The sequence below is a fragment of the Pyrgilauda ruficollis genome, unplaced genomic scaffold, assembly GCF_017590135.1.
Source record: "Pyrgilauda ruficollis isolate IOZ18807 unplaced genomic scaffold, ASM1759013v1 scaffold45, whole genome shotgun sequence".
Taxonomy (NCBI): Eukaryota; Metazoa; Chordata; class Aves; order Passeriformes; family Passeridae; genus Pyrgilauda; species Pyrgilauda ruficollis.
Window position 1 is genome coordinate 4,355,689 of NW_024526044.1, and position 17,105 is coordinate 4,372,793.

The following is a 17,105-nucleotide window of genomic DNA, read 5'->3' on the forward strand; positions in this document are numbered from 1 at the left end:
CACTGGGCTGAGGAGTGCCAAACAGGGCTGGTGTCTGACTTTGACACTGCAGGGGGGTTGTGCAGTGGGTAAATTTGCACTGATTTCAGTGAGGAGTTGCAGGGGGGCAGAAATCAGCTCTGAGGATGAGCAGAGGGTAAAATTCACACCGATTTCAGTGAGGGGTGTCAGAACTCAGCTCTGGGGATGAACAGAGGGTAAAATTTGCACTGATGTCAGTGAGGGATGGCAGAAATCCACTGTGGGGATGAACAGAGAGTAAAATGTGCACTGATTTCAGTGAGGGATGGCAGAAATCCACTGTGGGGATGAACAGAGAGTAAAATGTGCACTGATTTCAGTGAGGGATGGCAGAAATCCCCTCTGGGGGCTGAGCAGCAGCACGGGGTCCCCAGTGTGCCCTCAGACCAGCTCACCCCAGCGCGAGTGCCCGTGGTGCCCGTGGCTGTGGTGTCTGTGGCTGGCGGTGCCCATGCCCGTGGGTGATTCCCTCTCTCCTGATGTTGCAGTGGATGCCAGGGTGCCTGAAGGCTGGCTCCCCTCTGGGGGCTGAGCAGCAGCACGGGGTCCCCAGTGTGCCCGTGCTCACCCCAGCGCGAGTGCCCGTGGCTGTGGTGCCTGTGGCTGGCAGTGCCCATGCCCGTGGGTGATTCCCTCTCTCCCGGTGTTGCAGTGGATGTCAGGGTGCCTGAAGGCTGGGATAAGGTGCCCGTGGGTAATTCCCTCTCTCCCTGTGTTGGTGCCCGTGGGTAATTCCCTCTCTCCCTGTGTTGCAGCAGATGCCAGGGCACCTGCAGGACAGGATAACGTGCCCATGGGTAATTCCCTCTCTCCCTCTGTTGCAGTGGATGCCAGGGCGCCTGCAGGCCGGGATAACGTTCCCGTTTCTTCGGCGGAGCCAGGCCCCGGTGCCCGGGCGGGCGGGCAGAGCGGCGGGAGCGCTGCCAGGAGGGCCCTGCCAGCTGCCAGGCCCCGCTCCCTGCTGGCCTTCCCCTGGGCCGTGCCAGCGCGTTCCGAGGAGCCGGCGGCGGCTGCAGCCCCCGGAGAAGCCACCCTTGATGCCACCGGGCTGAACAAAGGCCCGAGTGAGGGCACGGCGGGGCCCGGGGCAGCTGCGCCGCAGGAGGGCGGCCATAAAAACCCGGGCCAGGCCCCGCTGCAGGACGTGGAGCTCGCGGGGACACCTGAGGGACACGATGTGGCCGCCCCAAAGGGCAAACAAGTGACGCTCTTGGACAGGATCTTCAGGCTGGAGAAGGGCAAGGGAAGGACACGAGGGGACCCTGAGGAGGGAAGGCAGGGGCTGGACGTTCCCAACGGGAGCATCGCGGCCGGCGCGCCCCACGGGGAACCGCTGCGCGAGGCAAGTGCTTCATTTATATCCATAAAATAGCCTTTAATTTCGTTTTTGCTGGTGAAACCTCTTGGGAATGTTGGCAGAGTGGGGTAACTCTGTGTGGGGTGGGAATGAATCAGTGTTGCCCTGAAAATGACCACAGGTAACACTCCAGGACAGAGGTGTGGAAGATGAACCTGTGGCCAAGGAGTGAAGCTGTGTCTCATGACTAATTCCTGACCTCCAGTTTAATTCAATTTATAATTCCCTTTTTTACAATAAAGGTTTGGGCAACACAGCTCCAGCTGCCAGGAGGAGCAGCTGCCAGCTGCAAATGAAAGCAGAAACACCTGAAACTAAACCAGTTTCTTGTGCTTTAGGACCTTGGAGGTTGACACTGGATGGGTTTCTAAAAGTTCTTTGGTGTGTCGTTTTTAAAACAGCCCTACTTCTCTAGCAATAGTTGCTGGATACCCTATTCAGCAAAATTAAGACTATTATGCAGCAATGATTTTTGTACTCCAGCTTATTGTGATGTTTTAGTCAAAGAAAAGTGGTTCATTAGAAATGATTTTACAGGATGAGAATGTGATATAAGAAACTACGGATCTTAAAGAGCACCCTGCTCAAAGGAGCTGAAATATGAGTTTAGATTTTACACTTCCTGCCAGATCTGATGTCAACAAAGGTATAATTTTCATGTAATTAACGCCAGAAAAAGCCCATCCTCTGAAAGGGAATAATGGTGTAACTCTGAGTTCTGCTGGAGAGGTGGAATGCAGGAGTTGGTGATCAAATTGAAACCCTGTCTAATGTCAGGAACAGGAGGGGGAAACCAATGTGTAAATAGCACTTTAGTAATTGCTTTTATTGGCCAGTTCAGGCTTACAAATAAGATGGTGATCACTGATGCTTTGGGTAGTGTTGAACTTACCTCATGGGATACTCACTGCTTACACTGCCAGCATTGCAAGTTGCCCCAAAATTCTTTTCTTTTTAATCTTTGTCTTCTCTATCTTAGACCTTCTCAGATTTGAAGATCACATTTCTTGTATAAATTTACACATTGTAGTATTTTTCTGAGGGTTCATTTTTAAGAAAGAACTGTTCCATTTTTCACCCCTGCCCCTCAGGAGTGCTCCCATCACTGCTGTTTCAGACAGCTCAGGATGCACATTTAAAGAAGCCATAAAAGCATTCAGCACCTAAGCAGAACAGGGTGGATAATTTGCAATGAATCTTCTGTTCAGGGCACACTGGCACTTCTGTGTTCAGCCTCTCAGAATGAAGCTTTTCAACACCCCAAATTCCTGCAGATATTTTTGACAATCACACAACAAGTCCTCCCCGTGGCTTGCAGGAATTGTCTCTTTTCCCACCAAATGCCAAATTCTCATTTCCTATTTTGCTGTCACTGCAGTGACACTGCTTTCATTTACAGAGTGGGGAAGGTCACAGCTGGTGCTGCTGAAGGAATGCTGTGAAAGTCCAAGGAAAGAACACTTTGGAGCAGTTTTAACCAAAATTCAGAGTTAAACATTGCTGGGAGCAAACAGTGCTGTTGAAAGCTCAGGTGAGGCAGAGCATGATCAGGGACAGAAGGGAATCTAAATCATTCTCCCAATTCAAGCAGGGAAGCACACTGCTCATCCAGATCAAGCTTTATTATATCAATAACACCTGGATTTCTCATTAATTCCTACTGATTGGCAGTTCTGCTCCAGTCCCCTTGTACCCATCCCCATCCTGGAGGTGCCTGATGGGAATAACCTGGAAATCCCAGGCACAGCTGAGCCCTGGGTGGTGCTGGGGCTGGCTGGGAGTGTCTGCAGCTTTTTGGAACATTCCTGAGGACAGGTCTGGTTATCAAAAATGCCTCTATACTTCCTAGGTGTTTGCTTAAAGCTACACATGGACATCTTTGAGGAATCACAAAATTTGGGTTCACTGGGTAAAATGACAGATCTGGATCACTGGGAGAGGAATTTTAAACATACAGTTGAATTTTTTTGGCTATAATTTTGTCTTTGGTTCTTTCAGACATGAAAAGGAATATATGGTGGGGGCAGAGAGGAGTTAAGCACCTTTTTGGGGGAAAATACATCAGCTAAACACTGCAATGTGTTGCCAAATTTAACTCAATCCCTAAAACAAAGGCTGTGGCTCTGCCTTGCAGCACAGTTGCCTTCTGTTCCCTCTGAAGTTCCAATTCTCCTGCTGGATGGGAGAATGACCAAGCCTAATTTAATTACTGTTACTGTACTAACTACAGACTGTTACCAAAAAATCATACTAAAAATCAAGATATCGCTGCCAACAGCTCCTCTTTTTTCTCTTTCTCTCTCTATTTTTTTCTTTGTGGATTATGACTTGTAGTATCTGTAAATGCTAAAAGCAAAGTTTCCCTGCACTGAGTGCCAAGACAAAACAAACAGCGTTGCTGGTGAGTAAGAGAGAGGCTCCACAGTTGTAGCTTAAGAGCTGCACAAACATTCTGTGTTTGCTGAGCCACTCTTTATTTTTGTGGTCTACAAAACTACATTCAGAGCGCAGCATAATTAAAACAAGGGCAGAATTCATGAATTCATGAAGCATTTACTATGTAAGCCAAAGAAAAGATAAATTATATGCCTGAAATGTTTCACTGAGCCATGATTCATGCAAACAAAAGTGCTGGCAGGAATACATTCTTTTGATATGTTTGGGGTGGTTTTTTTTTCCTGATGACTGAACTGAAACTACAGTACATTTAAGGTGTTTATTACCCCCAAATTTAACTTCTCAAAGACACGAATTGAACATTTACATAGCATCTATTAACTCCTAATACTGATCTTCTGTTATTCCTGGAGTTTCTTTCATTATTTACCCCCAGGGCTTTGAGCAGGGAGCTGCCACAGAGGCTTTTGTGGCGATTTGGTGGCTCTGCAGACGTGATCCTGCAGGGCTGTGTGTTCTCTGTGCCTGATTTCTGTGCTGATGGCCCCAGCCTGGGCTCTTCCTGCAGGAATATTCCCATGGGAGCACAGGATGGATCACAGCCCCTCTCCAAGGCCAGACTGGAGTGATTCTCTATAGCCAGGGGCAGCCTCGGCTTGGGAAGGGTCATTTTTATTGGGAAAAAATAGAATAAAAGCATTCTAAAGAACCCTTCCCCGTGCTGGGTGATTAAAATAGCACAATAATTGTATAATATGGATTTCTTTATGTCACCAGTGGAAGGAATAGACTTCAAATGCTTTAAGACTTCAGAGGGATCAGGACAGCTGGGTGTGGAGTGGGCAGTGCCAGCAGAATACAGGAGTTGAAATGGGCACATCAAATGGGGCACATCTGAGCTGTGAGGTTGGAATTCAGGGATTTTGGGATGGCCCCACTCCTCAGGATCTGCAGTGGCTTTCTCTTCAATGTGACTTTGTCAGGGAGATGTCCTGGATCAGCCAGAGGTGCTGGAAACAGCTGTGTGCAGCTCCCTCCCGAAGTGCATCCCAAGGCCAGGGCTTGGGCTTGTCTGTAATTCCAAAAAGTTATTAAATCTGTTTCTTTTCTTGATAGCATCCAGCTCGAAAGAGTGTGATGGCACCAAGCACTTGGGCTGTGAATCTAGTTTTGTTTAGCAGCACATCATCCTCCTCCTCCTCCTGCCTCAGTTGTCCCTTGAACACCTGGAGCAGAGCCAGCATTTTCCATGGCACCAGAGCTCTGCGTGTGCCACCCCGGGCTGGCGTGGCCACGCGTGTCCTGCATGGGACAGATTGTTCCTGGGGCCCCTCTGGGGCTGGCAGCTGCACAAAGTGGTGTGTGAGACCCTTCAGTGGCCTGCTGAGCATTCCAGCAGTGCCCTGCTGCTTCCTGGGCCAGCTTGCAAAACTGGGTGGGTGGGGAATGACACTGAGGTCCCTTCTGGCATTTCAGTGTCTGCTTTAACTCCCTGTGTTCTGCTGGCACTGCCCACCCCACGCCCAGCTGTCCTGATCCCTCTGAAGTCTTAAAGCATTTGAAGTCTATTCCTTCCACTGGTGACATAAAGAAATCCATATTATACAATTATTGTGCTATTTTAATCACCCAGCACGGGGAAAGGTTCTTTAGAATGCTTTTATTCTAATTTTTCCCACTGAAAAAAGCACTGAGCTATAATGGGCTGGTTAGGGAAAAATACCTTGGATGTCACTTAGGCATTCTTTGGTGTCACTCTCTCCTGCACACTTTTCGTGAGCTTTCCTGTGCAGGTTCAAGACAAAGGTGGCCAAAATGAAAGGTAAATTCAGTGTGAGAAGTGCTAAACTCCCCAAAACTGGTTCAAGAAGTGTTTTTTTTAGAAGCAGACCCTTGTCCAGCTGTCTAAACAGAAAACAATACCTAAATATTACCTACTTTTGTGAGTGCTTGAGCACTAGAAAATGTTTTGGGGCTCAGGGAAGTGTAATTCCACGAAGAGAAGAGGCAGCTCTGTCTGGCTAAGAGGAATTACTTTGATTTGTTGCCTTTTTCCTTCTTTTAATGTGTGTCACATTGGTGTTTGATAGATAAAAATGATTCCTGGCATGGCAAAATAGAGAATGAGAAGCCATCTTTGGATGGTGCGCTCAGACACGGAGCTGGCAGGGCCAAAATCTCAGCATTTTGCTCCCATTTTTCACAAGCTCAGCCTCGAAAAGACAAAAGTGGAGTTTGGGGCTCGCCCTGTGCTTGTTGTGGCTGAGAACAACGTTCCCCCAAGCAGCAGCAGCGCTGAGTGTCTGAGGAGAGAGGGGAAGGAGAGGGATAAATGCTGGATTGTTCTGCCCGTGGGCTGGGCAGGAATGGTTGGAATTGCTGTTGTGACTCCCAGCGAGTCACAAAAGCCACTTTTGCATTCCACTGGGCATCAGGCAAGCTGGCACTGAGCAATCTGTGCCCCCTTTTATTTTTTAGGAGATAGATGAGTGCAGCCAAGAGGAGCTCGGGCAGGACTCTGCAGGTGAGCGGGGCCCGGCTGCTGCAGCACCTGGGAGGGCACGGGCACAGCAGGACAGTCCCCAGGCGGCTGCAGGACAGGGCTCAGTCATGAGCTTCCTCAAAACACTGGTAAGTTCTGCCTTGCCTTTCCATCTCTTTGGGTTTCAACTGTTTCCAAAAATCCCCTGTGGGAGTGGAGAAGTTGTATAAATTCAGTAAAATGTGTCAATAAATGTAAAATGTTCTCTGTCATGGGGGAATGAGGAGGGTGTGGGGGGACACTGAAATGATCAAGTGAGTGCCACCTGCTCTGCAAACTTCCACTTCTACACAGATACAGATCTTGAACTGTCTCAAAGACTTCCTGCTTGATATTCCTTTTGTACCACCTCTAAAAGCTCATTTTTATTAATTGTTTAGAAGCTTGAATAGTAAATATTCACTCCAGGCATTTTTCATCGTAGCCATTACGTTGTTCTCAAGGAATATTTGCATTATCAATTTTCCCACTTGAGGCAAGCAATATTTGTATTTTCCCTTTGTGCAAATAAAACCTGCTGATTTCAAACTTATCTTTTCGATCCTTTGAAAGGCTGGGTTGAGTGACCTTTTTTTTTTTTTTTTTCAAATTCCTTTAAGGTCTCCCCAAGCAAAGCTGAAGCCAAAAGTGATTCTGAAGACAAGGTAGGCAGTTCCTTGTTCATTGGTCATTAGGTGTTTTTCACACAGGGATTTCCTCTTCATTTTGTTGGGTTTTTTCTCTAACTGATGTCATAATTTGAAGTAATTTCAAATATTTTTCCGCTGGATAAATTGAAAAGAAAGAGGCTAAACAGTGCAATTCTTAATATCATCTGTTACAATCAAAATCTGTTGTGTTTTCTGCAAGCTTGGTGATGACTGGTGACACTTTTGGTTGTTTCTCTGACTTGTTTTTGATCTAAAATTTCCGTGAAAACTTTGAGTCCACAAAAAAGTTCTGTTTGTTCGTACAACAGTTTTCCTTGTGCCTTGAAAAAACTTTATTAAGAAAAAGGAATAAAACCCTAAAAATGGAAGTGGTTTTCCCGTGCAGATATTAGCCAAAATCACAACATTTTTTGGGTTTTCTCCTATTTTTTTATTCTTTTGTCCTATTCAATAGTCTTTGCTGCAAGCTTGGTGAGTACATGGGGGATTTAATTCTGAATAACTCTATAAATTATTCTCAATAACTCTGAATAACTCTGAAAATCATCAAATAGGATGAAGCTTTTCCAAGCAATGCAGAAAATGCAGTTATTAAAGTGCCCTGCCTCAGGGAGACTTGCAGCTCTTCCCAGAGGTGGTGAACAATCCAGTTTGGATGGAAACAGCCCCATTTCCTTCCCTGACTCTGTCACCTGTGCCAGGTGACTGCTGGTGCTGCTGTCATTTGGACAGGAATATTCTGGGTGGGTTTGGTTTGCTGGCACACCTGGCAGGGCAAACAAACCCAGGTGACTTGCAGGATGTGCAAACTCCTTACAGGAGATTAAGTGGGAGTTCTTTTTTTATTGGGAATTCCTTTATCTGATATGGCATTTGTACTTCAATAAAGGGGAAATATGTCGAGGAGGTTAATTTATCAGCTCCCAGGTAGAAAAGGTGCAGATTTTTTGGCTGATAGGAAATAATGGTCATTTTTTTTCCCCCAAAAAACAACTGAAGTGTGTTAAAGGTAAAGCTTAGCTAAGTGAAGTTTTCCTGAGTGCCATGGGGCTCTTGGGTGGCTGCTGTGCCTTCAAATGGTAGAATCATGGAATATCCTGGAGCTGGAAGGGATCCAAAGGTTCATCCAGCCCTGTCCCTGCACAGACCCCCAGCAATCCCACCCAGAGCCTTGTCCAGGCACTTTTGGAGCTCTGAAAGGTTTGGAGCAGGGAATGATCTCTGGGGAGCCTGGGCAGTGCCTCAGCATCCTCTGAGGGGGGGAAACCCTTCTGTTTCTGTAGGGTCAGGCTCTTATCAGTGCTGGCTCCAGCTCTAATCAGCTGCTGGGCCACGTGTGCTGCCAGCAGCCGGGCACACCCTCGGTGGTGGCAGTCCCTCAGATGCCTTGTGCAGGCTGAGCTAGAGCAGAGACTGGTTGGAGCTAAAGAATAAAGCAGGGATTTATGATTTATGATTTTATTTATGATTTATGATTTATGGATCCACCTTGGGCATCACAAGAGCCCAGCCAGGGCTGCAGCCAAGATGAACCCAAATGGTCCCAAAATGAACCCAAGATGAACCCAAATGGTCCCAGAATACATGATGGTCACGGGGTCTCTCCCTGGGATCAGCTCTGCTCCATGTGCACATTGCAGTTCAGTGTCCAATTCCAGCTCAGCCCCTGCACTCCCATCCTGCTTGTTTTTCTCTCTCCAGCCCACGGGGTTTGTGCTCCTGGGCTGAGATTTGGATCATTTGTCCTTGGTGCCCAGCTGGAGCAGGAATTGTTTTGTCTCCCTGCTCTGTGCAGAGAGCTCACCATCCCATAATATGAACCCAGACCCACACACTAAAGCAGCACAGAACCTGAAAAATAGAAAAAAAATAGAGAATAGAAAAGCTAAACCTAAAGGCATCACCTCGGTGGCTGTCCCTCAGTGGCTGTCCCTTCCTCTGTGCCCACACCAGTTCAGAGCCTGGTCACACCTGCTCAGGCAGTTCCTACAAACCAAGAGGTTGTTTGCACAAGGTCTGCCCCAAGTCACTGACCTCACCCTCCTGTGGCAGACCCTGAGCTGATCCTGTGTCATTCTGTGTTCAGGAATTGCAGGAATTTTGCAGGGAAAAGGGTCATTTTTGCTGTGAGAATTAGTAAGGAATAATCCTTCATTCTCCTCCATGCCAGGTAGTCAAAGGCATCTTCCTGCTTTAAATCCTGGGACCTCGAGCAATTAATTAATTAATTTCAAGGACATTAATGCAAGCTTGAAATATTTAGGCAGTGTATATCATGAATATTCACACTGCCCTTTTGCTAAATAATGCATTATGTAAAACATTTTAAAGTCCCTATTATGCTGCAATAAAAAGACTGAAGGTTCCTCCAAAGATTTATATATTTGCCTGTTTTAAATTATAAATCCTAAATTGCTTCTTCATGACTTGGAAAGGCAGATGTTTGTGGGATTTAGGTTTCAGTTTAGTGGAGATTTTAGAGGGAAAGTTGTGGTTTAATTTGGAATTGGGTGGATTGCATTGGCTTTTATTTTATGTTGGTGTGAAAGAAGCTCTGAGGAGAGCTGAGAAATCACTCAGGAAAAACCCCACAATTTATCCAGAGCTAAGAGGGAATCTTTTCCTTTAATCCCACGTGTGTGATGATGGAATAATGTCTTTGATGAAGCAAATATTTGCAGCAAACACTCACCTGCCCCTGCTGTTGTGCCAAGGGCTCCAAGGCGGAGAAGGGCCCTGGGGGACAGCCTGGCCCGAAGGCAGCAGCAGAATCCCCCTCCAAAGGAGCCAAGAAAAAGAAGGCACAGAGCCCCAAGCTGGGCCACAGCACCTTTAGCAAACTCTTTAGGCACAAGGTTGGTATGGAGCTCCAGGAGCAGCAGAACCCTGAGCAATCACAGCTGGCTCCTGGCACAGAGAGAGAGGAGTTCTTTGCCCACATCTGGCCAGATGTGCAGAGCTCTGGAGGTTCCTGGGGGAGCATTTCTGTGCTGGGGGGATGGGAACCATCCTGAGCTGCACCTTCCTCTCCTTGGGCCCTCTGTGAGCTCGGGGTTCTGGAGCAATAATTCCTGGAGCAATAATTCCTGGAGCAATAATTCCTGGAGCAATAATTCCTGCCAGTTACTAACACAGACTAAACCCCCCTGGCCACTAAAAACCAAAATCAGAGGTGCTGACAAACAATGAATTGTGTAGAGGTGACCAAAGCCTGAAACCAGAGAGGTTTGGGAGCTCAGCCCAGCCACAGGTCGGGTTTTATGTCATTAATGTACACCGGAACTTGGCTGAAATCGGCATTTGGGGCATCTGGTACAGCACAGAGGAGGCTGGAACATGGAATTCCCTGCAGAAATAGGGATTTCTCACTGCAACCAAGAAAATTAATTTATTTTAGTTGTGATTTAGTTTAGAGTAGAAAAAAAAAATCTGGGTTAGATGAGTACTTTAAAGGGCTCAAAATGCACAGTCAAGCAAATGGCTGTTTCAGAGGACATAAGCTTTTATGTTAAAAACCAGAAATTACCAAAAACTTTTGGCCTCAAGCTCTGTATTTAAAGATTTCTGCATTCTCTGAAGATAATCATGGCAGGCAAGCAGAGAATTGCAGCCTTTTAGCCCAGAGAATGCAGAAGCAGGGACCCTTCCAGTGGGGGAGGATCATAATTAATATTTAGTTCCCCCTCCAGACACCCACATGGAATTTCTGGTGAGTAGGGGGCTTTATAATCAAGAGCATAGGGCATTCTTTAATACATTTTAAAACCAAAAATGTTCTTTCCACTATCTCATTTTTGAGGGAAGAAAAATAATCAGCATATTACTGAAGGAATAATAATATTCCAAATGAATTCAAGTGTGCAGTTCTTCCCAAAACCTTAAATTTGATATCTCAGCTTCATTTCTTAATAAAATTAAAATATTAATTACTTGTTCATAATGAATTAAGGTAAAATTGGTTCCTGGTAAAAACCAAACCTGACTGGCATTTTTTAAGATTCCATTCCAATAATTAATATTGCAATAAGCTGTAGTGAGAAAATTCCCTGGAATATTTAATGGAAGTTTAAAGAGTTTGAGTTAACAGAAATATTGTTTTTCAGGCTCCTGTGTTACAAAATCCTAACTCTAAAGCAGCTTGTGATGCACTTCCCATCCATGCACATTTGCCCTTCATTCCATGCTAATTTTGCATATAACTGTCCTGATTTATGGAATTTTCCTTGGAAGAGAAGGGTGAATCCCATGCTGAAGCCAGCCCATGGCATCCTCACCCTTCTTCTCACCTCCCGTTCTGGATGTTTGTCAAAACTGACCATAAAAAAGAGTTCTTGGCTCCTGCAGAATAACTGCCCTGCAAAATGTCTCACCTGCCCTGCAAAATATCTCACCTGTTCTGTGGAGAACTTCCCAAAGTCTGCCCAGGCTGCTGGAGCCTGTGCAGATGGGTTGGGTGGGTTTTTGTGGCTCAGGTCATTCTTCAGTGTGAGGGGTAAGAGATGCAGCTAACATCCCTGGCCAAGGAGGAATTTAACTGGCTCCTCCTTTGTGTATCCTGCTGAAATCAGGAGCCCCATCACTCAGTGTTTGTGCTGAAGGAAATCCCACCTCATGCCCAAAAATACGAGAGCTGGGTGGAACCAGCATATATATTTTTAAAGAACAAGTTGAGGACTACAAGCACAAAGGATGCAGCACCAAGCTGGTGCAGGTACAAGGATGGGACCTGGCATTCCCTCCAGCAGCCTCCACTCTTCCAGGGATCAGTTTCCATGGCTGCAGGAGCCAGGACTTGCACACACATTCACTAAATATAAAATAATTGGTGACACAGACAATTGCTGGCCTGTGGAACTGCAGTGCTGCCATGGCCTCAGACAGACTCATCTTTGTGTTTTGTTTCCCTTCAGGCTGCGAAAGAAACCCAGCAGACAACCAACACCAAAGTGAGTAGGAGGGGTCGAATTATCTGTGCAATGCAGGAAAAGGGGAATTCTCACTGGTGTGTTCAGTCTTTAAGTGTTTTAATTTCTTTATCTTGTTCTGGCTTTGCTGTGTCTTTGCTTCCTCTGCCCAAGGAAGCAGGGGTGGAGCGGCCGGGGAGAACGGGGAGAGGGAGTGCTCACCTGCCCCAGGTGATGGCTGTGGATTTGTTCCCCACAATCTCCATGTCCTCTCATTCCCAGAGCCCTGAGCAGCCTCCTGTGACCTGTGTCAAAGCAGACAGAAATGTCCCTCCCTCCCAAGAGGCGCCGGCCAAGCAGAACCCGAAGGCGCCGGAGGCCGCGGCCCCTCCGCAGGCAGTGAGCACCGATCCCCCCCGGGAGGGCACCAAGGACAAGGGCTCGGCCACTCCTCTGCCCCTCAGCAAGCTCTTCTGGAAAAAGGTACAGGGGAATGGAGGAATGGAGTTCATTCCTGCCAAACCCGCCACGGGCAGCAGCTCCCACGTGTCCAGCAGCAGGGGCATGAATTAACTGTGGTGCTTTTCATGTTTTTATGGAATCAGGAATGTTATCCTTTCACAATTCAGTGCTTCTGTTAAATATCCCCCAGAGATCACAGTGTTCTTTACTAAAATGTATCATTAGTAGAGACAAAGCTCTAAAACCTCGTTTGATTTCTTTGCTTTAATATCTGAAAAGCTGGGATCAGGGGGATCTACTCTTACTCAGCAGAAATTGCTCTGTGACAGAGCCAGTCAGCCTTTGATTTGGGGTCTCAATTGCTTAGGAAGACACATAGTTCCTCAGGTTAAATAATAATTTTAACTAAATTTAGGGCTAACTCTAAAAACACAGTTCCTGTTTCCACGATCCATATGGTTTATAAGCTGAAGTTTATTCATTCTTAATTTCATTTCACAGAAGGGCTGTATGAAACTTTACTGAGTCACTGGATGTTAAATAACTGCTTTTCTGGGCTTCTGCTCAAGTTCAAACCCCAGAAATTTGCTGCTTCCAAACACCCAGATGCCCCTGAGTGGCTGCTGCTCCTGCAGCTTCTTTAGCTGAGTTTTCCCACTGGAGATGCAGTTCGGATATTTTATTTATGTTTAAAAAAAAAACAAAAACAAAGGTGTTTAGATATTTACAGAGTAAACGTGCTTGAAAATAATCAAAGCTTCAAACATTTGCCACTTGGGACTGAATTTCCAGGGGAACTGAGGGGATCAGGTGCTTGGAATGAGAGGAAAGTTGAGAAGAAGAGGGAGAGGGAGGTTTTTCTGTAGTTGTTATTGCTAGAGAAACCTCCTCTTCTGAGTAGTCTGGCTTATTTGAAAACAGAGCTGGGAAGCAGGATGTGTGCTGAACATCAGGATGAAATGAGGAGAGAAGAGGCCTTCTGGCAGGCTGCTGTGCATAGTTTCAGTGTAAAACAGCAAAAAGTCCATCTGAATTCAGTCATTTCTTAATGAAGTATCAAGGATTAAAAAAAAAAAAAAAGAGGAGAGATGTACAAAAACCAAAAGGCAACAGGTTGGCCTCATACTCACCTTGGTTTGAAGACTCTGTGGGGTGTTCTGCAGTGAATTTATCTTTTTCTGGCACATTTAATGCACTGTCCTTTTGCTAGACAGAGAATCCAAGCTCAAATAGGTGGAGACTTCAGAGTCAGGAGTAGCTTTGCTTTTGAAGTCACAAACAGCAACCACAACACTCAATGGATGCAGGATTCAGCTCCAGCTTCTCTTTCCAGGCAGTCTCTTAAATATCCATCTTCTGATGAGCTTTCACTTCAAAGTGCAGCTAATGAAGTGCCTGTCAACACGTGGCAGTTAATGCTGCTCTCTGCCTGCAGATGAATAAATATGGAAAGGGAAAATGAAAAATTCCTTATTCAGCTTCTCAGCTGGGAGCCACTTTGTATTTGCCCCATTTCCTGATCAGTCTTCACGAGAATTTTCAGAACTGTTACTCAAATATTTGCTGTGCCAGCATTTCTCTTTTTCTTTTTTTTTTCTTTTTTTCTTTTTTTTTTTTTTTTTTCAGAAGGAATACTAATAGGGAATTACAGTGGGCAATTTCCAATATTTGTGTTGGAAAGCTGCTTCCAAGGCCTGGTAGATATCTGATCAGGGCAGAGAAACATGATGCTTCACATTTATCTGATCAAAGCAGGCCAGGCCAGGGTGGAAGGTGATCAAGGCAGCATTATTTACACCGCTCTGGGATCTGTCTTTAAAAGCAGATGTGTTTGCTTAAAAAGCTTGAATTTTAAGCAGCTCTTGCCATGCAACTGCAGGAAAATCTTGCTCTTTTTACTGATGTGCAGACAGCAAACTGGTTAATTACTGGGTGAAGCAGAACGTGGAATCCCAGAATGGTTTGGGTTGGAGGGACCTTAAATTGGCCCATCCAGTGCCACCCCTGCCATGGCAGGGACACCTCCCACTGTCCCAGGCTGCTCCAAGCCCTGTCCAGCCTGGCCTTGGGCACTGCCAGGGATCCAGGGGCAGCCACAGCTGCTCTGGGCACCTGTGCCAGGGCTCAGCACCCTCACAGGGAGGAATTTCCTCTGTATACCCAAACTAAATTTCCCTTCTTTCAGTGTGAAGCCATCCCCCCTTGTTCTGCAGAAGAATTTCCTGAAGAAATGTGCAAAAATCCCTCATCCTTGAAACAACTCAATCCCTGAAAAGCTGCCTAACCCTAATTTAACTGGGCAGTGCCTTTTGGAGCTTGGCATTCGGTCCCAGGGTGCATTTGTTGGTTGTGCCACCAATTCCAGTGCAGAGCAAACCTGCAGAGACAAAACTCCTTTGGGGTACAGCAGAGTGATCCCAACCTGCCCCTCTGGTGGGACCCCAGGAGCTGAGCCCTGCTTTACTGAGCCACTGCTTCCACTCTGCTCTGAATCATTTCCTTCCAGCAAATAGATGGGGAATTGATGATATGGATGTGTGAACAGGCAGAGATCCAGAGTGAAATTATTATAGATTGATTATCTCAAAGCTGTTCATAAATATAAATTAAATCTACAATTCCACGGGGCAGTGGGATGTGCTGCAGCCATCTCAGGCAGCAGGGGATAAGGAATATTTATTCTCTCATCATTCTTCTCCCTGTTGCCCCACCCCCAAAATGTTGTTTCTTCCACAAAAGAGGAGTCAGGAACAAAGCAAAATCTCTCCTGCTGCTGTAGAGTCCATGATGAGTCCCCTTCCTGAATGTGGAGTTCTCTGCAACTTAAAAATATTACAGAACTAAAGGTGTGATGGAATACCGAGTAAATATATTGGATGGCTTCTGTCTGAAGGACTAAATAAACTGGGATTTTATTTGCTCAGAAAGGGAGATGACAACAGCACACAAAAACTGCTGTAAAGGGGAACAGGAAATATCCTTTTTCACAATAAAAGTGCAGAGTCCAAATAAAAGAATGTGGTGACAAATAAGAATAAACGAGTGACAGGACAGGGGGAATGGCTCCAAATTGGCACAGGGGAGGTTTAGATGGGGTATTGGGAAGGAATTGTTCCCTGGGAGGGAGGTGAGGTCCTGACACAGATTCTCAGAGGAGCTGTGGCTGCCCCATCCCTGGAAATGTCCAAGGCCAGGTTTCAGCAATTAATAGTGTCCCTAGTGTGTTTCAAATAATCTTAATTCTGCTTTTGAGTGCAAATTCCTGAGTATGGTTTTTCTCACATTTACTGGATTTACTTGAGCCTCATCTCCTCAGGACAGCATTGCTGTGTGTAATTTCATTTTCATTCTTTTTGTACATTGTAATCAAAGCTAGGTATCAAATTTGATACATTGTAATCAAAGCTAGGTTCTTGTGATTGGGAACCAGCAACTCAAGAAAGGTTATTTCTCTTGTTTATAGAAACTGGTGGGGTTTTAACACTTATTCACTTCCTTTCAATTGGGATCAATCAAATTCCTGAAGCAACATGAAGAGAACAGCGAAGCTGAGGACGTTTTTATGCCCTGTTTGATTGTAAAATTGTAAGAATTCAACCAACTCCTCAAGATTGAGCCACAATGTTTCTTCCACTTTATTCCCAACCCCAGAACTCCTCGGAAGAAGCAGAGGCCGTGAGCAATGAGAAGGCAGAGGTGGCTCTCGAGGCTGTGGCTCCCGACAGGGACGAGAGCAAGAGCACGGAAAGCACCGAGGTGAAACCGCGAGGGGCAGAGAGCAAAACGCCCAAGGCAAACCTGAGGAAGTTCTTTAAGCTGGTAAGAGCAGCTTTGCCCTTCGGGAGCTCAGGGGGCTGGGGAGAGGCTTGGAAAACACCTTGCCTTTGTCTGGGAGGGTACAGGGGCACTCAGGGATGAGGGATGATGAGGGATGCTGAGGGATGAAGGATGCTCAGGGATGAGGGGTGCTCAGGGATGCTCAGGGATGAGGGATGCTGAGGGATGCTCAGGGATGAGGGATGCTCCGGGATGCGCGGCTGGGACTTCTCCCCGCATTCCCCCGTGCATTCCCCGTCCTGCATCTCCCTCTCGCGGCTCCTCCCGGAACGTCCCGAGGGCTCCGGTGGCCCTTTCCCCGCCGAGGTGGCCCAAGGAGCTCCAGGGGTCGCGACACCGAGGATGCTCCACCTCACAAACCGCATCATCCCCCTGGAGGAGCCCATCTCCAACCCCACCTCCAAATCCATCTCCTGCTGGCCACGGCACTGTCACTCCTCCTGTGCCGTGTTCTGTCCTGCACTGGCTTTGGGGAGTTGTATTTTTAGTGGCAGGACTTTTTTTGGCAGTTTGTGTAGGTTAGGTAAACTGGCACGTGAAAGGAAAGGAGGCAGCCACTCCTGCAAAGGTCCATCAGGAGGGAAAGAGGAAAGGCAGAAAATAGAATCTAATCCTGCTTTCCAGAGCAAAGTTTTTCCCAAATCATCTGCAGTCCCACATAATCAAACTTTTAGGCAATGAATAGCATTTAGAATTGAGAATAACTATGTTGTCACAACTGTTGGTGAAAATGTAGCAGGGTGTTGGCTGTCCCCACCCTCCTCCATTTAAAAACATCCCAACCCACCCTGCTGACTGCTGAAAACTTTGTGGGCAGCAGCAAGCCCAAGTGACCAGAGGCAAGGATAAGAGGTCAGCAGTGCTCTGGAGAGAAATCCTTGGGATTGTTTCGTCCTCATCTCACTGGCAGCAAGAGGGAGCTTTGTCTAGACCTC

General features: G+C 46.5%; 1 protein-coding gene across 1 annotated transcript in view; it reads left to right on the plus strand.

Annotated features, from left to right (window-relative positions):
• Positions 1-17,105, plus strand: part of BCAS1 (brain enriched myelin associated protein 1) — a 32,620-nt gene that overhangs the window by 6,638 nt on the left and 8,877 nt on the right. Inside the window, exons 3-9 of the mRNA XM_041478406.1 lie at positions 846-1,363; positions 6,254-6,406; positions 6,917-6,961; positions 9,682-9,822; positions 11,878-11,913; positions 12,154-12,354; positions 15,985-16,152. Of these exons, the coding sequence (XP_041334340.1) occupies positions 846-1,363; positions 6,254-6,406; positions 6,917-6,961; positions 9,682-9,822; positions 11,878-11,913; positions 12,154-12,354; positions 15,985-16,152 (1,262 nt within the window). The remainder of the gene's footprint in view (positions 1-845; positions 1,364-6,253; positions 6,407-6,916; positions 6,962-9,681; positions 9,823-11,877; positions 11,914-12,153; positions 12,355-15,984; positions 16,153-17,105) is intronic.